Here is a 22553-nt window from a genome sequence, read left to right as displayed (position 1 = left end):
GTCAGCCCCTCTCTTGCCCCCTGGAAACAAGCTGCCTGGGAGTGCTCTGCACAGGACATTCAGTCAGTCAGAGCTCAGCATCCTTAGAAAGGGGCGTGGGGACCCTCCTGCCAAGCAGGCCTGAGCTCTTGATGCTACCCACTGAGGGAGCCAGGGATGATTTCAACCTGCAGCTACTGCATTCTACAGATCACCCTGTAGCCAGACTGCCCCCTTTTCCAGATCCCATCTCCACGCCCAGCCCCTCTTCTGGTGCGTCAAGAAAAATGTTTCACTCTGCACCCAGGGGCAGGCCATGCCCATGGCCCAAGACCCACCAGCACAGACCAAGATGAGTCAAACACGTGGGAATCCTACATGGAAACCCACAGGCACAACCCCCCACCCTCAGCATTTCAGACAGTGCCCCAGCCTGGGGTAAGTGAATGCATTAATGCAGCTGCACTAGCAGCCCCAGGCAGTGGAAAGCACAGAGAAGAGGCTGGGCAGAGGGCTCTTTTAGCGCCGTATGCGGGAACAGATACGCCGGCAGGGTTTGGGTTCTGTCTGGAAACAAGTCACAGGAGGAGGTAACAATGAATGGTCCTGGACTGAGAGCCTAGGACACTGAAGCACTCTTTATCCTAAGAATGGATACAGCATAGGCATTACCAGGGCAAGCTTCCCCACGAATGTGGCACTCCCTGAGATCCCCGTCCTAGAGGGATCTCCTTGGGGGTGAGAAGAGAGTTCACTCTTTATGAAACTCATTTCATGTCGGGTCGACTGAACAGCCTCCCATGGGAAGTACTTGCAGTCGCTATTCCTCTCCTGGATTCAATCCAGCAATGCTCCATATAACCAACTCCCTGAGCTATCCAGTCACCCAGCTGCCCCACGCTGGAACCAGGCACCCACCGGCGGAAGGTTCTGTGCTTCGTTCCCAAGCCATGAGTTATCTAGCCTCTTCCTTTCCAGGCTCGCTATTCCTCTCCTGGATTCAACCCAGCAATGCTCCATATAACCAACTCCCTGAGCTATCCAGTCACCCAGCTGCCCCACGCTGGAACCAGGCACCCACCGGCGGAAGGTTCTGTGCTTCGTTCCCAAGCCATGAGTTATCTAGCCTCTTCCTTTCCAGGCTCGCTATTCCTCTCCTGGATTCAACCCAGCAATGCTCCATATAACCAACTCCCTGAGCTATCCAGTCACCCAGCTGCCCCACGCTGGAACCAGGCACCCACCGGCGGAAGGTTCTGTGCTTCGTTCCCAAGCCATGAGTTAGCTAGCCTCTTCCTTTCCAGGCCCCAGAAAGTTCTGGTAAGTTGGACTCTGCAACTTTTGCCTGTACCAAGGCACTTACCCCTTCCATGGGCCCTATCAACAGGTCGTAGAGCGCACGTAGTGGGGATTTGGAGAAGGTGCTCTGCCTCCTGGGAAGAGAGGATGTTCCGTCCTTAGCAGGGCCCATGGTGCTGCTGAACAGACTGGTCATGCTCTGACAGCTCCTGTGGACAGAAGGAAAGCAAGAGGTTAACTGGAAAGGCATGGAGATCTGAAGTGGATTGCCGAGGCATCACCCTAGCTTCCCACAAGCCAGTCCCTATGCCTGCCCAGGAAAGGCTGGTATTCCAGGAGCAGCTTTCCTCCCTGGTTTGATTCTCCCATTCAGTCGCACACCACACAGAACAATGAGAGAAACCGCAGGGTGAACCACTGCAGACAACAGCCTACATTTCCATGGAGTTTCTCTACAGAATCAAATGTCCCAAAGTGCTGTTCAAGGCACTTAATTACATACTTGTGTGCAGCGATTGTGTGCAGGCGAACGTGAGACCCATTAAGACTCGCCTGCAGCCACAGGAAGATTTACATTGGCGCTAGGCACCAATTAATCTGAGATGGCATCAAAAGGCAAACACGACAAAGGGAGCACTGGGCAGACACCTGTGGCTTGCTGCCCTTAATCGGCATGGCCCCATACAGCTGAAAGCCCTGCCGAGGGAGCACAGCTCCCCCCCTTGGGCTGGGAGCCAGCAAGCTACAGCTGCGTCCTTCAGCCATGAGAGTGACCCTGAGAAAGCCCAACATCCCCCTACGCCAAGCGGGCAGCACTGGGCCCAGGGTAACTCCTGTGCACCCACAGCCAAAAGCGTCACACAGCATTTCTCCATCGGGCGCAGTCAGAGCACTGGAATCTGACCTGAAAGAGCCACAGGATACGCACGCACGACCAAAGGGAATCAGGTGCTCTGGGACCCAGCCCTAGCGCTGGCAGGAGGGAGCCGACGCCGGACATGGGCGTCCCAGGGATCAGTGGGTGGCCCCTCTCACACTTGTTACCCAAGCACTTTTCAGGGGGGAGTTCAGTGCTCAGCCTCCCAGCCCCAGCACTCAGCCTCCAGCCTGCCTCACTGCAGCTTCCCCCTGAAGTGAGTGCAGGACAAAAACTCAGCGGACTCCTCAATCCATGGCCCTGCAGGTTCATCTCCTGGCTGGTGTTCCATCTTTGCCACCTCATTTCGTTGCTGGGAGACACTCTGCTCCCTCATTCCTACTCCCTGGGGGCAGCACAAACTGCTGCTTCTCCCAACCATGGCCTGGACATTTAGAGCTGCTCCCTCTGCACTAGCTGGCACTGCGGTTCGTTGCTGAGGTCCAGATGTGAGCACTGCTAGTGCCACTGTACAGTGTCCAAATACCAGCCCCCAAAGCTGTGCCCCCACAATGCCCCTGTGCCACTGCACCAAACCCTTCTCCCCAGATCTGGCCTAAGAGGGGCTGCTGAGTTGGATTCCTGCCAGCCCCTTCTGCATGCAGCAAAGGGTCTGTTCTGAGTCAGCTTTCTCTCAGCATGCAGTGACCTCCAGCAGGCTGCAGCCTGACAAGATCCTCTGGGCCACTCACATTCACAACCCAGGGCCATTCCCTGCCTCTCCCCAGCCTGCCGGGCTCTTTCCTGCACAACATGTACTAGTATTGAAAGTGAGACCCACCCCACTGTCCAACAGCTCCTGCAGTTATCCAGGCCCAAGCCATCTCCTGCCTGTACTCTCTTCCGGCCCCCCAGAACTCAGCCAACCTCAGCACATCACTCCCCCACTGAGCCCTCCACAGCCTTCCCTTTGTACCCTGAATCCAGTTCAAGATCCTCGTCTTTGTGACTCCCCCACCTCCACCTGGATGGCATCTCTGGTCTCCCCGGGCCTCTTCACTCCAGCTGCACTGTTCCCGCAGTGCCCTTCCCCAGCTCCCATCGCTGTGGACAGAACAGCCTCCCAGCACCAGCATGCCAGGCCCCATCCACTCCTCATTCACACCTCCATCTTGGGTGAGGTTCCCCCGCCCTCGGCTGCCCTCTCTTCCCCAGGATCAGCAGAAGGAAAGAAGTGAAATTAAAAATAATTGCCAGGGCTCCTGATGCCCAGCGGCTGGTCTGGGTGCAAGAACCGGCCAATGAGCTCTGCCTCGGCCTTTACAGCACCCAACAAAGAACAAGAAGGATGTTTTCAACCGTCGGGTTCTGGCCAGGCCCCGCCGGAGTCCCAGGAAGGTGTTTAAGCCAAGTGTGTGGCTCAGCAGAGCCCAGAGCCACATCTGCCTGTGGCTGGCCAGCAGCACCCACCGAGTCCTGGGTCACTGGGAGCTGAGCCAAGCATGAACCATCCCCTTGCTGGAGTTTGGAGGGACCCTGCCGGGCGCAGCGACTTACCACCCCCGTGAGACACTCCCTTTCCCTCTCCTGTTGGTGTTCCCACGCTGCTCAGTGCTGAGACCCCGGGGACAGACTCCACCTCCCCCGCACATGGTGCACGGGCACGCGCCCCCTCCGCCAAACACCCCACCCCCACCCCACGCGCTGCACGGGCACGCGGCCCCTCCCCCAAACACCCCACCCCCACCCTGTGCTGCACGGGCACGCGCCCCCTCCGCCAAACACCCCACCCCCACCCCACGTGCTGCACGGGCACGCGGCCCCTCCCCCAAACACCCCACCCCCACCCTGTGCTGCACGGGCACGTGCCCCCTCCCCCAAACACCCCTCCCCCCACGCTGCACGGGCACACGGCCCCTCCCCCAAACACCGCACCCCCCCCCACCTGCTGCACGGGCACACGGCCCCTCCGCCAAACACCCCACCCCCACCCTGTGCTGCACGGGCACACGCCCCCTCCGCCAAACACCCCACCCCCACCCCATGCGCTGCACGGGCACGCGGCCCCTCCCCCAAACACCCCACCCCCACCCCACCTGCTGCACGGGCACGCAGCCCCTCCCCCAAACACCCCACGCCCACCCATGCGCTGCACGGGCACGCGGCCCCTCCCCCAAACACCCCACCCCCACCCATGCGCTGCATGGGCACGCGGCCCCTCCCCCAAACACCCCACCCCCCCCGCTGCACGGGCACGCAGCCGCTCCCCCAAACACCCCACCCCCCACGCTGCACGGGCACACGGTCCCTCCCCCAAACACCGCACCCCCACCCACCTGCTGCATGGGCACACGGCCCCTCCGCCAAACACCCCACCCCCACCCCACGCGCTGCACGGGCACACGGCCCCCCCGCCAAACACCCCCCCCCCACCCCACGCGCTGCACGGGCAGCCGGCCCCTCCGCCAAACACCCCACCCCCACCCCACACGCTGCACGGGCACACGCCCCCTCAGCCAAACACCCCACCCCCACCCACGCGCTGCACGGGCACGCGGCCCCTCCCCCAAACACCCCACCCCCACCCTGTGCTGCACGGGCACGCGGCCCCTCCCCCAAACACCCCACCCCCACCCCACCTGCTGCACGGGCACGCAGCCCCTCCCCCAAACACCCCACCCCCCACGCTGCACGGGCACACGGCCCCTCCCCCAAACACCGCACCCCCACCCCACGCGCTGCACAGGCACACGGCCCTCTGCCAAACACCCACCCCCACCACCCACGCGCTGCACGGGCAGCCGGCCCCTCCGCCAAACACCCCACCCCCACCCACGCGCTGCACGGGCACGCGCCCCCTCCGCCAAACACCCACCCCCCCCCTGGGCTGCACGGGCAGCCGGCCCCTCCGCCAAACACCCCACCCCCACCCTGTGCTGCACGGGCACATGGCCCCTCCACCAAACACACAGTATCACACAGGACAAACAAGCCTCCCCGCACCACATCTGCAGGACACAGAGCAGCTCTGTTGAATCCCAGTCCCCCAGCCGCCCCCTGGGCAGGCAGCACTTCTGCCAAACAAGTCCCATAAAAACCCTGTATAGGCACCCGGGGACTCCATCAAACACACCCCGCATGCACCCCATGGCCATATGGCACCTCCGCCCCAAACCACCCTCCCTGGCCCCCCGTCAGCCCCAGAGAGCGCAGCTTCACACTGTTCCTGTCAGTACATGGTTTTCACAGTCATGAAACAACTGTTCTTCTGAGGTGCTGTGCAGTCACTCCTCAGCTCACCTCCAGTCCCCTGACTGCTCTGGGACCCTGCCTCTCGCCCTCTCCCCCAGCCTGCCAGGCCTTCGGCGGAATCTGCATCAGCGTATTAGGCTAAAAGTAAAACTGTGCCACACACTTGGGCTGCAAAGTCTTTATTCAAGCCTCTTTTGGAACAAAGAAGCTGAAGAGACACTGCCATCCTCTCTTCCCGGGGCTGCACGTTTCTATGCCTTGTGCTGAAGGTCCCCATTTCTCTGTGCAGGTCACACCCACAACCACACACCCACAGTGCTATCAACAGATGACAGAGACAAAAGCCAGAAGTGTGAAGTACTCAGAAACCCAGGAAATCAAAGCCAAAGTAAGTTCCTAATGGACAGGCCAATCAATCCAGTGAAAGACATTAACAGAGCCTCTGTTATTAGCATAGCTTTTTCTCAGTAGATTATATACCCTGCCAAGGGTGCATCCTTGCTCTGTCTTTACACTTACACACTAGGCTAATATGCTGGTGAAGCCACAGAATCGACACATAACACTCCTTCTGCCCCTGAGAAACCCCCTCTCATCTCATTGACTCTGAGTAACCAGAGGTGGATTACTGCACAGGCCCATGGGGCCAGGCCCAGGGGCCCCAGCCAATTTGGGGACCCTAGAAAAATCTCCCCCTGCTGTGGCCCCAGGGCTCTTGCTCCCCGCCATGGCCCCGGGGCCACAGCAGGGTGACAGTGGAGGGGGGGGAAGGAGTGAGCGTGGGGTGTGGTCCTGGGGGAAGGGGCAGAATGGGGCAGGGCTGTGGGTGGAATGGGGGTTAGACTGCAGGCGGAAGGGGTGGGGTGGGGCCACAGTTCTGGTGCTGGGGGCCCCCCAATTGCTCCGTCCCAGGACCCCAGGAGACCGTAATCCCCTGCTGTGACTAACACCTCTCCCTCCCTGACTGCTGAGATCACAGCCCAGGCCCTGGGACTGGCTGTACTCCATTCACGGAAGGAAGGAAGCTGCTCAGCATTAACTGCACTTTACATTCAGGGCTTAAAGGGGAGGTGTTTGAAATGGCAATTAGGAGCCCTAAATTAGCACCCTAAGGCTCTCTGAGCCATTAAAAATCTCCCCTACATTTTTACAAAGATGAGAGGTCTGCTTGTGCCTGGAAGTGTGCATGTATGCTCAGGCATCAGGACTGGGCCTGCAAGACGCCTGACTGTGCGCACAATTCCCCATTTACACGTGCAATTGCAACCACTTACACAAATACAGATGCAAAACTGTGCACAGAATTGGGTCCTCAATATTCCACAGAAAGATGATCTAATTCATCCTTGCAGCCCCTGAACGAGGGTGGGAGAGATTATTCCCATTTCTGAAAGGGCCTGAGTCATCTGATGGGAGCTAACAGGAGCTATGCATGCTCAGCACAACTGATAATCTGACAGAAGTGACTTGCGCAAGGCCACACAATAAGTCTGTGGCAGAGCTAGGACTGGCCCCAGCCCTGTGCTCGCCCCAGTGGACCAGGTTGCTCTCTGGCTCTATTGTGCTGGCTGAGAGAGCTGCTCGCAGTTCATGGAGTTTAACTGTTCTCATGCTTTGCAAAGTGCAGATTTTAAAATCAGTTCAGGAAATCCAAGTGATATTTCCCCAGCTCCACCCAGGCCCCATCACTCCACTCCTACACCTCCAAGCTCCACAGGACTGGGATGTCCAATTGCTTCTTTGGGGTGGACGGGTGTAGAGGGCTATTCACAGGAGTAATGTCCCAGCATTGCAGAAAGCAGCTATGTGCCAGCAGGTGGCACTATTATCCTCTCTCTCACCATTAAATAATTATAACAGACATTTATTACAGGCGGCTTGATTACTCTAATCAGCAAAGTCTCCATCCTGAAAGGGTTTTGCAGCCAGGCAGCCTTGGATTTATCAACTTACCACTCAGATTTTTTTTTATTAGTCCAAATCCAAAGCAGTAACATAAATTGTTCACTTTCCAAACCTTTGGAGCTGGAGGAGAACAAATCCGCACCAGGGGAGGAAGGACAAAGCTCCTTTGTGCGTGACATGTGAGACCTGGCACCTGCTAACCTCCCTCGTGTGCACACACTCCCCATCCCAGCAGCTCTGGTGTCAGTGAGGCGGCCTGGCCATGTGTCCCATTTACAGGGTCCTGGGGCTGGTTTCCTGCAGATGCTCTTGCTGCTACCTACCAGCAGGTGTGAGCCGCAGTGTTCCTGGCCTGGCTGTGTGCAGTGTGTTCTCCCCTAATGCCTGGAACAATACCTCAACCCTGCACAGACACTGCAGAGTCGCTGATCTCATCCTTTGTAGGAGGGAACCCCCCCATGCCCAGAAAGGGTAGAGAACAGCACAAACCAGGGGGTGGAGGTGACTGCATATCAGTGTCACTCTGCTTCCGCCCTCAAAGAGGCCCAAGCGTGACCCTGCAAGCTCCCTAGAGAAAAGGGGAGTGATCACATGCTGCACCTCCCACTGATCTGGTCTCAGGCAGGCCCAAGAGGCACTGCTGTGTGACTACAGGACAGACGTGGGAGGACACCTGGGTGGGGGAGAGGGTCACACAGGGAACACCAGAGACAAGGCTGCCGATCCCACCTCCATGCATCGGGGCCTGGCACCACTCAGACAGGGTTCTGGGGACCCTGAGACAGGACTCTGGGGGCAGCAGCCAAGCTGTAGAGCTGGGTGGGAACTGATGGGAGGGAAGCTGGGAATGGATGACGGGATGGATCACTCGGTGATTCTCTGTTCTGTTCATACTCTCTGGGGCACCTGGCATTGGCCACTGTCAGAAGACAGGATACTGGGCTAGATGGACCTTTGGTCTGACCCAGTATGGCCGTTCTTATGTTCAGTGTAATGTTCTGTCCTTGGAAAGATTTGGAGAATTGCTAACATAGTGCCTATTTTTAAGAAAGGGAAAAAAAGTGATCCGAGTAACTATAGGCCTGTTAGTTTGACATCTGTAGTATGTAAGGTCTTGGAAAAAATTTTGAAGGAGAAAGTAGTTAAGGACATTGAGGTCATTGGTAATTGGGACAAATTACAACATGGTTTTACAAAAGGTAGATTGTGCCAAACCAACCTGATCTCTTTCTTTGAGAAGATAACAGATTATTTAGACAAAGGAAATGCAGTAGATCTAATTTACCTCGATTTCAGTAAGGCATTTGACACGGTTCCACATGGGGAATTATTAGTTAAATTGGAAAAGATGGGGATCAATATGAAAACTGAAAGGTGGATAAGGAACTGGTTAAAGGGGAGACTACAACGGGTTGTACTGAAGGGTGAACTGTCGGGCTAGAAGGAGGTTACTAGTGGAGTTCCTCAGGGATCAGTTTTGGGACCAATCTTATTTAACCTTTTTATTACTGACCTTGGCACAAAAAGCGGGAATGTGCTAATAAAGTTTGCGGATGACACAAAGCTGGGAGGTATTGCTAACACAGAGAAGGACCGGGATATCATACAGGAAGATCTGGATGACCTTGTAAACTGGAGTAATAGTAATAGGATGAAATTCAATAGTGAAAAGTGCAAGGTCATGCATTTAGGGATTAATAATAAGAGTTTTAGTTATAAATTGGGGACACATCAGTTGGAAGTAACAGAGGAGGAGAAGGACCTCGGAGTATTGGTTGATCACAGGATGACTATGAACCGCCAATGTGATATGGCCGTTAAAAAAGCTAATGTAGTTTTAGGATGCATCAGGCGAGGTATTTCCAGCAAAGATAAGGAGGTGTTAGTACCGTTATATAAGGCACTGGTGAGACCTCATCTGGAATACTGTGTGCAGTTTTGGTCTCCCATGTTTAAGAAGGATAAATTCAAACTGGAACAGGTTCAGAGACGGGCTAATAGGATGATCCGAGGAATGGAAAACCTGTCTTATGAAACGAGACTCAAAGAGCTTGGCTTGTTTAGCCTAACCAAAAGAAGGTTGAGGGGGGATATGATTGCTTTTTATAAATATATCAGAGGGATTAATATTAGGGAGGGAGAGGAATTATTTAAGCTTAGTACCAATGTGGACACAAGAACAAATGGATATAAACTGGACACTAGGAAGTTTAGACTTGAAATTAGACAAAGGTTTCTAACCATTAGAGGAGTGAAGTTCTGGAACAGCCTTCCAAGGGGAGTAGTGGGGGCAAATGACATATCTGGCTTTAAGACTAAGCTTGATAAGTTTATGGAAGGGATGGTATGATGGGATAGCCTAATTTTGGCAATTGATCTTTGATTATCAGCAGGTAAGTATGCCCAGTGGTCTGTGATGGGATGTTAGATGGGATGGGATCTGAGTTACTGCAGAGAATTTTTTCCTGGGTGCTGGCAGGTGAGTCTTGCCCACATGCTCAGGGTTTAACTGATCGCCATATTTGGGGTCAGGAAGGAATTTTTCTCTGGGGCAGATTGGCAGAGGCCCTGGAGGTTTTTCGCCTTCCTCTGTAGCATGGGGCATGGGTCACTTGCTGGAGGATTCTCTGCAGCTTGAGGTCTTCAAACCACAATTTGAAGACTTCAATAACTCAGACATAGGTCAGGGGTTTGTTATAGAAGTGGATGGGTAAGATTCTGTGGCCTGCTTTGTGCAGGAGGTCAGACTAGATGATCATAATGGTCCTTTCTGACCTTAAAGTCTATGAGTCTATGAGATTTCTCAGGTCCAGGATGGAACTTGGGAGCAGAAGATGTGGCTGACGTCTCAGCTAGAATCATAGAATCTCAGGGTTGGAAGGGACCTCAGGAGGTATCTAGTCCAACCCCCTGCTCAAAGCAGGACCAATCCCCAACTAAATCATCCCAGCCAGGACTTCGTCAAGCCTGACCTTAAAAACCTCTAAGGATGGAGTTTCCACCACCTCCCTAGGTAACCCATTCCAGTGCTTCATCACCCTACTAGTGAAAAAGTTTTTCCTAATGTCCAACCTAAACCTCCCCCTCTGCAACTTGAGACCATTACTCCTTGTTCTGTCATCTTCTACCACTGAGAACAGTCTAGATCCATTCTCTTTGGAACCCCCTTTCAGGTAGTTGAAAGCAGCTATCAAATCCCCCTTCATTCTTCTCTTCTGCAGGCTAAACAATCTCAGTTCCCTCAGTCTCTCCGCATAAGTCATGTGCTCCAGCCCCCTAATCATTTTTGTTGCCCTCCGCTGGACTCTCTCCAATTTATCCACATCCTTCTTGTAGTGTGGGGCCCAAAACTAGACACAGTACTGCAAATGAGGCCTCACCAGTGCTGAATAGAGGGGAATGATCACATCCCTCGATCTGCTGGAAATGCCCCTACTTATACAACCCAAAATGCCATTAGCCTTCTTGGCAACAAGGGCACACTGTTGACTCATATTCAGCTTTTCGTCCACTGTAACCCCTAGGTCCTTTTCTGCAGAACTGCTGCCCAGCCATTCGGTCCCTAGTCTGTAGCAGTGCATGGGATTCTTCCGTCCTAAGTGCAGGACTCTGCACTTGTCCTTGTTGAATCTCATCATATTTCTTTTGGCCCAATCCTCTAATTTGTCTAGGTCCCTCTGTATCCTATCCCTACCCTCCAGCGTATCAACCACTCCTCCCAGTTTAGTGTCATCTGCAAACTTGCTAAGGGTGCAGTCCACACCATCCTCCAGATCGTTAATGAAGATATTGAACAAAACCGGCCCCAGCACCGACCCTTGGGGCACTCCACTTGATACTGGCTGCCAACTAGACATGGAACCATTGATCACTACCCGTTGAGTCCGACCATCTAGCCAGTGTTCTATCCACCTTACCGTCCATTCATCCAGCCCATACTTCTTTAACTTGCTGGCAAGAATACTGTGGGAGACTGTATCAAAGGCTTTGCTAAAGTCAAGGAATAACACATCCACTGCTTTCCCCTCATCCACAGAGCTGGTTATCTCAGCATAGAAGGCAATTAGGTTAGTCAGGCATGACTTGCCCTTGGTGAATCCATGCTGACTGTTCCTGATCACTTTCCCCTCCTTTAAGTGCCACAACCACCGGGCAATTGGCTATTCTGGGCTACAGCTCTCCCAAATCAATGTGAAGGTCTTGGTTTTGTGATGAAGCCCCATGAAAACAAATTTAGTAAGTACCATTTTTCACACACTGGGTTTCTTGTTCTCTAGCCGAGTCTGGCCAGCTCAGCCCAGCCCATGCCCGCCAGAAGCGCTCTCACAGCATCCCCTGGACATGCCTCCACCAAGCCTGGCACCCAGAGAGCCTGGTCCCAGAGATGCCACCCCAGCTACACAGCCAGGATCACTCACACTCTCACACAGACCACCCAGCTCTCTCTGCCCGTGTGGCCTGTGTTCAGGCAACCTCAGTGCTGCTCAGAGCAGACCAGTACCCCTAGCTGGCACAGGGCCAATTAGATAAGGGGCATCTCGGCCATTGCTTTCATCTGTCTCCCAAACACTAGTGTCAGCCTAGGCCAGCCAGACCCCTCCACTGTCTGATCAGGCCTGACACTGCTCCAGAAAGACTGCATGCTTCTCCTCCAGCAGGAGAGCCCTGCGCTACCCAGCAAGCAGCTCTGCTCTCAGCTGTGCTGGAATGCATGCTGTACGGGGGATGTGAGCATGCTCAGATACCATGGGGAGGGCAGCAGGTAACACCCTGAATGAGATACGACATACTGCATCTGGGAGGGGTCTACAGGGCGTGTACAGCTATGGTAGGGTCATGGGCTGCTGTCGCCCGTTAGGAATTTCAGGCCCCCCCTTTGCTGTGCTATGTCCTTTGGGTTATTTCACGTTTTGTGGAGCTGTTGCTCTGATCCTGGACACCACGATGATGGGCACCTAGATTAGTGCCCTCCCTCTGCCCTCAAACCAGCCTGATAAAACACTGCAGGCTGGTAGCCAGCCGAGTGGGGCTTGGAATTGGAGGTTTGCACAGCCAGGCCATAGGGTGCAACTGGGAGCAGCTTACTGATTCCCCTGATGTAGGCACTTCGCAGTGAGGGTGGCTCTGCTGAGTTCTGTTCATGCTGCTCTCAGCCAGCTCCGGACAGACACAAGGTCCCTTCTGCACATGGGGAGCAAAGTCCAGTGATGCCACAATACAGGTATTAGCTGCGACCCTACCTGTCTATGGCTGCCTGGGCCTGTTCCCTGCTCTGAGCTCCATTCAGTGACGGGTGCCAGGAAGATCCTGTTCCTGCATTCTTAGGCAAGAGCCGCAGGCTGCCTATGCTGCTCCTCTGGATTCCACATGTTGAGCGGGGCTGGTTTTACAGTGATGGGCTCTGGGACTCCACAGCTGGTAACAAACTGATACCTGTCTGGCCCCACTGGGGCTTCGCTGGGCTCTGAGCACCGCCCCGTAAGCACACAGAGCAGACCCTGAAATCTCCAGGGAAGAGACACTGTGCTCCAGGATTCTTCCCAGTCAGACTCTGCTGGAAACAAATGAGCTCTGCACTTCGCAGGCAGAACAGGAACTCACACCAGGGCCTTGGAAGAGGTGAATTCTCACCTCAAGTTGCTCTTCTCCCTTCCTCCCATTTGCCTTTTACAGACCAAGTTCCCGCAGCACAGTGCTGCAGAAAGGGCCTTTCACCCTTGAAGCATGGCGGAAGCTGCGGTGTGAGGGCTGAGAGCAGGGCCCTGGTCTGCAGGAGGGTAACCATCACCTGAGAAGTGGGGCAAGCTGGGTCCATAAGAGGGAAGGGCCTGTCTCCTGGGAGGATCAGGGCCCATGTTGTGGGGGATGGGGATAGGCAATGAGGTTCCATGTTGGAGATCCGACTGGCTCCTGGGAGGCTGGGGAGGGTCTGAGAAAAGAGGTGCCAGCCTATGCAGATAGGAGTGGCTCCCGTCAGTCACTTCTCAGTAACTCCACTGGTGACCCACACCCCTGTTCTTACATCATCTTGTCCTTTCAGTGCTCATTTCCTTTCCAAGGGCCCGTTTCTTCTCTGACCCTCCCTCAGGGGTTCGGCTGCTCCAGGAAGAGCCAGCACAAAATCATCCTGTTAGAAGCCAGAATCCCTACGTTAGGTGGCCACATCCTGCAGAGGGCTGATTCCCAAGCAGCGCCTTCCTTTCAAGAACACCTATTTGCCTCCTGACATGGAGGCGTCTGCACAGCTGCTGGGAGCATGGCTTGCAGCCCGGGATGACAGATGTGTTAATGGGGCTCATGCCAGCAATGTGGACATTCCAGTCGGGTTAAAGCTCAAAGCAATGTCTGCACGGCTGTTCTCAGCTGCTAACCCAAACCAACTGGTGAGATGCTCTCGCCTGGGCTCCCAGCAGCTGTGGAGACACCCTAGCTGACCAGCGGTTGAGGAGCCTCATTTCTTAACAGCACGTGCAAGTCCTGGACAAGGGGGCACTTACGCTGGCATGTTGCCAGGCAAATACCCTTCTGATGAACTTAGGCATCCAAATGTAAGACGTGAGCATCCTGCTTGGGCCTTCCATCGTTCTTAGAAAGTGTCTCCTTCTATGACTAGAGACTAGACGAAAGCCTTCCATTTCCTGCCCCCACTCCGGTCAGCCTGCTGCTGGGGATCACAGGTTCTACAGCTCCCCTCACTTCTGTACAACACCCTGCACTTTGCTTCTGCATCTCACAGGCACATACGCAACCAGCAGGAGGTGCTGAAGTGCCAATGCTGCCTGGTAGACTAGCAATCATGCCCTGGGGAACTAGACGGTGACTTTCATTCTTGCTCGCTATTTGATTCAGTCCGTTGATTTTAGTCTGAGAACCTAAAATGAGAATGGATAGTGTTCCCTCAGTGTTCTCTGAGAGGCCAGACATGCCTTGTTCATTCTGGGCACCAGCAGAGTGGGAACATTGTCCATTCCCATTTTCTCTCCTTCCAGCCTAATTCTTTATCACGTAGAACTTAACCTGACTCCTTGCTCAAACTGGGGCTGAGAGGCGCAAGCCCTCCCCATTGTCCCAGGCTGTGTGTGTCACGTGGCACCAGCTGCACAGTCCACACACAGAGTACAGTAGTACTGAACATAGAAAATCATCAGTGGTCTGCAAAGCTCCCTCTGCCCTCCCCGCTGTGCACAACCCTTAGTTTAATTGTCTGTCAGGAGCTGACCTGAGAGAAGAGGCCTAGCCAGGCGGGTACTGGGCAGTCACCACCCTACTAGTGAAAAAGTTTTTCCTAATGTCCAACCTAAACCTCCCCCTCTGCAACTTGAGACCATTACTCCTTGTTCTGTCATCTTCTACCACTGAGAACAGTCTAGATCCATCCTCTTTGGAACCCCCTTTCAGGTAGTTGAAAGTAGCTATCAAATCCCGCTTCATTCTTCTCTTCTGCAGACTAAACAATCCCAGTTCCCTCAGCCTCTCCTCGTAAGTCATGTGCTCCAGCCCCCTAACCATTTTTGTTGCCCTCCACTGGACTCTTTCCAATTTTTCCACATCCTTCTTGTAATGTGGGGCCCAAAACTGGACACAGTACTCCAGATGAGGTCTCACCAATATCTAATAGAGGGGAATGATCACGTCCCTCGATCTGTTGGCAATTCTCCTACTTATACAGCCCAAAATGCCATTAGCCTTCTCGGCAACAAGGGCACACTGTCAACTCATATCCAGCTTCTTGTTCACTGTAGCCCCTAGGTCCTTTTCTGCAGAACTTCTGCCTAGCCATTCGGTCCCTAGTCTGTAGCAGTGCATGAGATTCTTCTGTCCTAAGTGCAGGACTCTGCACCTGTCCATGTTGAACCTCATCAGATTTCTTTTGGCCCAATCCTCTAATTTGTCTAGGTCCCTCTGTATCCTATCTCTACCCCCCAGCGTATCTACCACTCCTCCCAGTTTAGTGTCATCTGCAAACTTGCTGAGGGTGTAGGCCACACCAGTCCAGATCATTAATGAAGATATTGAACAAAACTGGCCCCTGACCGACCCTTGGGGCACTCCACTTGATACCGGCTGCCAACTAGATATGGAGCCATTGATCACTACACGTTGAGCCCGACGATCTAGCCAGCTTTCTATCCACCTTATAGTCCATTCATCCAGCCCATAATTCTTTAACTTGCTGGCAAGAATACTGTGGGGGACCGTATCAAAAGCTTTGCTAAAGTCAAGGAGTATTATGTCCACTGCTTTCCCCTCATCCACAGAACCAGTTATCTTGTCATAGAAGGCAGTCCCCATGCCTCCCCCAGCATCTGCAAACTGACTTATTGCATGTGCGACTCCCAGGAGACTCACTTCACACACCTGAAGAGGCACTTGGCTTCCACATGACAGAAAAGACATTCAGGTACCACATGACTGACTTGCAGTGAGCCCAGATATAGAATTGATGTGCATCGCCCTCCTGCAATCACAGGCCATATCTAGTGTGGAAAACAGGCAAGCAAAACATCCCAGCAGCCCCCAGGGAATGCCTTCCTGATCCTCAACTGGTGCCCTGGTCATCATTGTTGGGGAAGTCTGAATGGGAGCAAATGGAGATTCTGAGAGGGGAAATGGACCAATGCTGGTGCCAGCATTTCAGCCCTAGGCTCACACTCAGGGGAGCCTCTGTCCTAGCTCACGTGCTCCAGCAGTCACATTAAACACTGCAAGCTGGCCTGACTCCTTTCCAGCTGCAAAGGTGTCGATGTACCCTGAACTCAGACTCAGTTTAATCAGCGCAGAGATGGGACTGGCTGAGACCTGAGCAAGTTCCAAAGACGCAGAAAATGAACAAAGATTGGGCGGCCGATGCACCATGCTATAATTTTTCCAGCTAATTAATGACATAGTTAAAATTAATGGGAAGCAAACATTTCCAGGAGAAACTACAGTCAGCAAACAAACAGAGAGCTCTTCACTCCATGCCCCAGGGACAAAGACACAAGCTCTATCTGCAGATTCTCCGTTAGTCCGGAACAGCACACATGGGAGGGGCTGGGGACAAAGGGCAGGGCGAGGTTATCAGAGTGCCTGCCATTGCTCCTTGGGACAGAGCCACACCTTAACCTTACTTACAATCCCCTTCTTGCTTACTCCACGATCCTGAAAATCTCTGATCCCCTCCCAGAAACATGGTCCACAATGGCCCCAAAACCTAACTGCTCAGATGACAACAAAGCCCCGACCAGCGCTGTATTTCTGGGTGAGCGAGGCAGCCATACGCCCCTTTCACTGCCCCTTCTCCTTACTTAGCTGTGCAGAGTTCTTGGGTTTCATGGGGATATGGGCATGCCACTGCCACAGCCCCTCGAGGACCTAGCAGGGCTTTCCCTCTTTAACTTCTAGGGTTTGAGTTTCTAGCAGCTATGCCAGACCCCCCCTAAGCTGGATCTAGGATGGAAAGCAAGCCTCACGTACAACGGCCGCCTGCTCACTGACAGGCCACCAAGCGCCTCTCCCTTGTGCTCCACACTGGGCATCCCTTCCCCACACGCTCCATGATGTGCTGGCGTCTCCCCAAGCACTAGTTCCAATTCACAATCTCAGGACAAAGCACGCGAGCACCAAAGAAAACTCACTGAGCGGAACCAGCCATGGAAGCAGACTTATCCAGTCTGACCCTTGTCAAGGCACAGTGCAAGATCCTCCTCTCAGAGCAAGCATTTCCCAGTCTAACTAAATTAACAGAGGAGGGAAAGGAAGGGTAGAAAGACAAAAAGCCAATGTGTATCCCAGGGAGGGGAGAAGAGCAGATTCCTCCTGCGCACCAGGGACCTGCCATGCAGACCTAACACACTGGGAAGCACCAGGGACTGCAGTGACAGCTGCTTGGTGAAATGACAGATACACACTCACAGGCTGTGGAGTGCACACAGCATTGACAAACTCCTCTGTCACCCTTTTTAAGAGGCCTTATAGCAGAGCATCAGGAAGGTTACTGGCAGGGGCAGCACATCACAGAACATGGCTCCTACTCTGAACAGCTCTGTTCTCAGCTGTGCCCCTGCGGAGTGAGTTCACATTTGTTCCACGACAGGAGGCAGAATCCTACACACCAAAGAGAAGTCCCCCATGAAACGAAGCATCTCCCTGCTCTGCTGGCTGGTGCAGGGTCCAGATCTCACCTGTTGAAGAGATTATTCCTGCTGACCATTCGCAGGAAGCCGGTTGGATCAGTTACTGAGTTCAGCTTATTGTTCATCTCCTCAAACTGCTGGTCCATGATGTCCCCAGCTTCACTCTCTGTCTCACTGCTGGCGCAGGCTCTGAGGAGGAAACAGCAGAGAAAGGTCAGTAAGGCAGAGCACAGCATAAGCTTCATTGTAAACACTTGAGAGGGTGAGAGGAGGACCTGGGCCGAGGACAGGAACTCCACAGCCAAAGGTCTGTTTTGTTCTCCCATGGAGACCCAGCGACAGGAGGAGAATAACCCACTCCTCTGCCACGGGGTCGCTGCTCAGGCTCTGGCTGCATGACTCCTACTGAGGGGAATCCTGGAACCAAAATCCCACAGCTTGTAACAGGCACTGGGGGTTGAAGCCACAGCATGAAACAGGAGCCTCACATCGGGGTGTGACTCACATACTTGGGAGTCTTGCTGAGGCCCTCAGACTTTGCTCTCATCTAGCACTTCTCATCAGCAGATCTCAAAGCGCGTCATAAAGCAGGTCAGTATCATTAGCCCCACTTTACAGATGGAAAAACTGAGGCAAAGAGCGGGGAAGGGACTTGTTCCAGGTCATCCCGCAGAACTAAGAATAGAACCAACGTCTTCAGAGTCCCAATCCAATCCTCTATCCACTAGGACACATTGCGTCATAGAAACTACAGGCGGTGCCAGTGGGGTCTTCAGCCTAATACTGACAGGTTGTCCACCACGTCTGCCCTGTATGCAGAGCAATTCAGCCAGGACAGTTGGGGCAACTCCTCCTACGGCCTCCTCCTCATGTTTGGGAGGTCAAAGGTGCATGCTCTGATGGAGGATTACACACAAGTTACCCCTCCCCCCCACTCTCTTTCCTTCCTCCTGCTCGTTCTGTAACCTCTCATGCTCCTCCTCCTCCTGGAGGATTGCCAATAGCAAGCAGAGTGTGACACTATGAGCCCATCCATGCCCCTGGCCCTCAATCAATAATTAACAACCCACTACCCTGGGCCAGTGACAGGCTGCAACGTGTTCAGCTGGCTCTGCCTGGGGCAGACACCTCTACATGCTCCCCACTGACCACACACGCACACGTGAAGACCTGCCGAGCGTCACACAGCAATCCCTGCCCGCTGGTGTCAAAACTGGGCCCATCATCACTTCCTCTGCATTTTTATTCAAAAAGACCTTTGGGTGGAAAATAAAGGCACAGATGGAGGCCGATGCTGGCTGACTGGAAGACGAGAAGGGGAAGGAGTGAACTTCACCATCACGGCTGCCATCCTCCACCTCCTTCCTCCTGACCAGACCCAGATGACACTGACACCTCCACTGGCTAGTCAGATAGGAGACTGTCTCCCCCAGCCCCCATGAGTCCTTTTCCTTCCCCATGTCATCTCTTCTTTTTCCTAGCCCTCTCCTTTTTCCTTCTGTCTAATATGAGTCTGGCTTAGCTGGCCAAGACTGTACATTTTGCAACACTGTCGTATGCCTGTGGCTAGAAAGAGGTGGATAAAAGCAATGCCCTAAACAGCCCTATGCTGGTTCAAGTTTGCCAGGTCTTGGAGTGGCTGGTAAACCATGTGGTGGGCCTGTGTTTTTCCAAGCAATGAGGTTGCAAGTGAAAGTCAACACCAGAGACAGAATCTGGATTTTCTCTTTCCCTTCCTTTCTCTTCTCTTTTGTGTGTGTTTGTATTGTTTTGTTTTCTCAGGAAACAGGACTGGACTTTAACACCAACAGCAATGATGGCAGCTCCAGCCCATCTTAACTAACTTCTTCTCTTTTCTCATAAAAGAACAGCCCTTACCATCTTTGATACCACCTAAACGACTATCCAACAAGGGGGCTTTTCCTTTTAAAAACTCACCCCAGCTAAAGGGAAAGGGAACAAGGGATGCTGGTAAAATGAAAGCCTGACTTAATACTTTACATTTCAAATGTTTGAACTCTTTTTTCTGTCTTTCTTGTGTCTTTAATAAAAGTTTAAAATAACTTTTACCAGTGTTTGCACCATGGTACCAAGCAGACTGAGGTCTCTGGATACCTCAAACCTTGTTTAGAACTGTTTAATGTTAGACAGTCACTGGGGTCATGTTAACACCTTTGGCCCATATATTCTATCTAAATTCATTCAACACTGTATGCTAGGTAAAGCGCCGAGGAAACAAGAACCACACACAGTCCCCTGCAGCAGAGCGCACTGTGCCAGGAGGCAGGAGGGCTGAGTAGTAGTCCAGCTTCTCCAGAGTGTACTGTATTGTTGTGCATTTCACCAGCCTTGTTATTAACCAAGGCCTCAAACCTGATCTCCGGAGAAGGCAACTATCACTCACCTAGTTCACAGAGAGGTCACTGTGGCTGCACAAGGACACTTAGTAGAGTTGGCAATAGAGCCCAAATCTGGCTTGACCACACTGCCTTTCAGACTGAATGTGCCAAATTCTTTATACTGGATAAACAACAGGGGCTGCAGTAATGTTCCTTACATCTGGCATTTCTTAACTTTCAAGTGTTTGACTATGCGACCTAAACAATACTCCTTTAACATGTATTTTGGTATGTCCTTTCCTAGGGTGTGGTGTGTTGGGGGGGCGGGAGGGGGACGGTTGAGGGGGGTTTAAGAAAAAAGGTAAAAACAAGTTATATGATGTGAAATTGTAACACCCCCCTGTACGTATTATATAATTTGCACAGATGTCACACACAGAACTGCCCAAATCTTGGTAGCTATGCGCACACACTCCAGAGTGGGCCTAGTCACTCGGAACACACATTGTCTGGTCACTGATGGTGGCAAACTGGACGCTGTTTGAATGGATCTGCCAGCTGGGGCTCTCCCTGGAAATGAAACTGGCCATGAAAGAAGCCGGGAGAGAGACTTTGCTAACCCATTTCACACTCATGGTACTTTGCACAGCTCCGTAAGAAGGACAATCCTGGTCTCTATGCAAAGCATTATGGCAGTCCCTACCCTCTGCCACATCTGTGCATTTGTGTGGGCACATGTGTTGTGTGTGCAAGGCATACAAACACCCACATGGAAGGTAATTTAATGGTGCACACACGTGCCTGTCTGTGCCAATGTGTGCACATCTCTGCCTGTGCATGGGAATGTGTGTCTAATCTTGCTTTTCCTCCCCCGCCCCAATTCTCTCTCTGTAAAGGTTACAGATTAGTGGCTTTAAGGACTAACTCCAAACCAAGGAACAAAGGCACATTTTGAAATCTGCCTGCAGTCACAGACTCAGGGTGCCCTGCCGGGCACAGTCACAACTGAGCAACACTATTAACAGCATCCACATGCCCCAGCAGTTAAATGGGAATTAGCTGCAGAATGCCAGCAGGAATGAAGAGTGCATGAGTCTCTTCTCTCTGCACACATCTCTGCTGCCTGGAGTGGTGTCCTTGTCACTGAGCATGATGGCTCTGGCTTTTGCTTTCAAGATGGCCACTGCTCAGGGGTTTATTTCATACCCATTTTGCTATGGTTTCTGTACACTGGCAGCAGAGACAGCATACGGAGTCTTCGAGAGGCAAAATTCTCAGTAACTGACTGCTCTGAGGAGGCCAGTTATTTATCTATCCGCAGAGCAGCTGGAAGTGGCTCAGAAGGGCTGACGTTAGGAAAATATTTATTGTGGCCAATAAACATGTGAAGCCAGGGCTGTAAGTCTCTGTACGCTTCTGCATCTCACTCCTGCTCCACTTCCTGAGTCTTCCCCACCAATTAGACTCCTTCATCAAGGAGCTACTCACACTTCAAACACTGTTTTTGCAAAAACAAACCTCCTTATTCCAGAAGTGAGTGGTGTGTTTGCAGCCTACTCCCAGCTGCAGAAATAGGTGGCACTACAGGCTCCCTAATTACTCCGTAAAGGGTCGTGCTCTCCACCCCAGCCTGCGATATGGCACTTGTGCTGTTTCCAGTTCATCATTTCATTTCTGTACATCACAATGGAGAAATGATTCCTAGATGTTTGTAGTTTTGGAAAACTGTTTTGGGCTCCACATGATGGAAGATGCTGCACAAGCACAGGAGAGTCTTATATTATCAGGCTGATATTGCAATGACTGATTTGACTGTGTGATCAGATGTGTTCCAAAGAATGAGAATTGGGAGTCCAGAACCAGAGGGCTCTCTCAGCCAGTGGACTTGGAAAGACTGGAGGGTGTGAGCATGGCACAACAGCATCTCAGCAGCTTCATCCCACTCCTTAAATGCAGCTGCAGCTCCTGTTTGCTCCAAAAAGACCATCCGCCCTTCCACACTTCACTCTAGTGGTCACCATGCCGCCTTTTGTCACTGAAAGTCCCTCCATAAAACAACAAAGGGAAATTAATCTCACACCATGAATAGAAAAGGTTTTAGGACAAATTTTCAAAATAAAGTGCACACAATCCGGTTAACACATAACAGGATTTACAATGTGTGAGCACAGGCACTGGCACGTGGCATCTCTCAGCATCTCTGCACTAGACAGAGGATGCCTTGTAAATACACTTCCAGGTCAATGTTCTTTCCAGCAATGACATTCTATTTTAAGTCCGGACGAAAGCCAAAGAAACCTTTGAAGAATAGGGTGACCAAATGTCCTGATTTTATAGGGACAGTCCTGATATTCGGGGCTTTGTCTTTTATAGACTCCTATTACCCTCCACCCCCAGTGCCAATTTTTCACACTTGCTATCTGGTTACCCTACTGAAGAATGAAAAAGAGCTGATTGAACAGCAGCACACAACTGATGAAGCTGGTTTCCCAACAGCCTTCCCTTCCTTGGGTTTTATTTCCAAGTTGCAGATAGACGTGTTCACATCCCGTAGTCCCCCAGCAGTTCTCAGTACATCTCCCAGAGACGGTGGCAGAGCTCCTGGGAGAAGAGAGAAACCTGAATTCATTTGCTCAGCACAGCAGGCCCTGTGCACCCTTGGGAATAATCTGTCCAAACAGGAACACAAATACATTTCAAAGTCCTTTCAACTGGATTTTTTGCTGTGAGGATCTTATTAAATGCAGAAATGATCCTCTAACGCCACAGGATTAAGGCACTTTATTCACAGAAATGCAGCTCCTTGAT

At 52.6% G+C, this 22553-nt stretch overlaps 1 protein-coding gene across 2 annotated transcripts in view; it reads right to left on the bottom strand.

The window, feature by feature from the left end:
- The window catches only part of TTC28 (tetratricopeptide repeat domain 28), a 480542-nt gene that overhangs the window by 36085 nt on the left and 421904 nt on the right, over window positions 1–22553 (bottom strand). For both annotated transcript variants that reach the window (XM_044989608.1, XM_044989609.1), the window contains exons 13-14: window positions 17455–17595; window positions 1343–1487 (exon numbers count right to left, since the gene is read on the bottom strand). In XM_044989608.1, coding sequence (XP_044845543.1) covers window positions 1343–1487; window positions 17455–17595 — 286 coding nt within the window. The remainder of the gene's footprint in view (window positions 1–1342; window positions 1488–17454; window positions 17596–22553) is intronic.

The sequence above is a fragment of the Mauremys mutica genome, chromosome 16, assembly GCF_020497125.1.
Source record: "Mauremys mutica isolate MM-2020 ecotype Southern chromosome 16, ASM2049712v1, whole genome shotgun sequence".
In the NCBI taxonomy this organism is placed as follows: domain Eukaryota; kingdom Metazoa; phylum Chordata; order Testudines; family Geoemydidae; genus Mauremys; species Mauremys mutica.
This window is presented reverse-complemented; position numbering and strand designations above follow the sequence as displayed.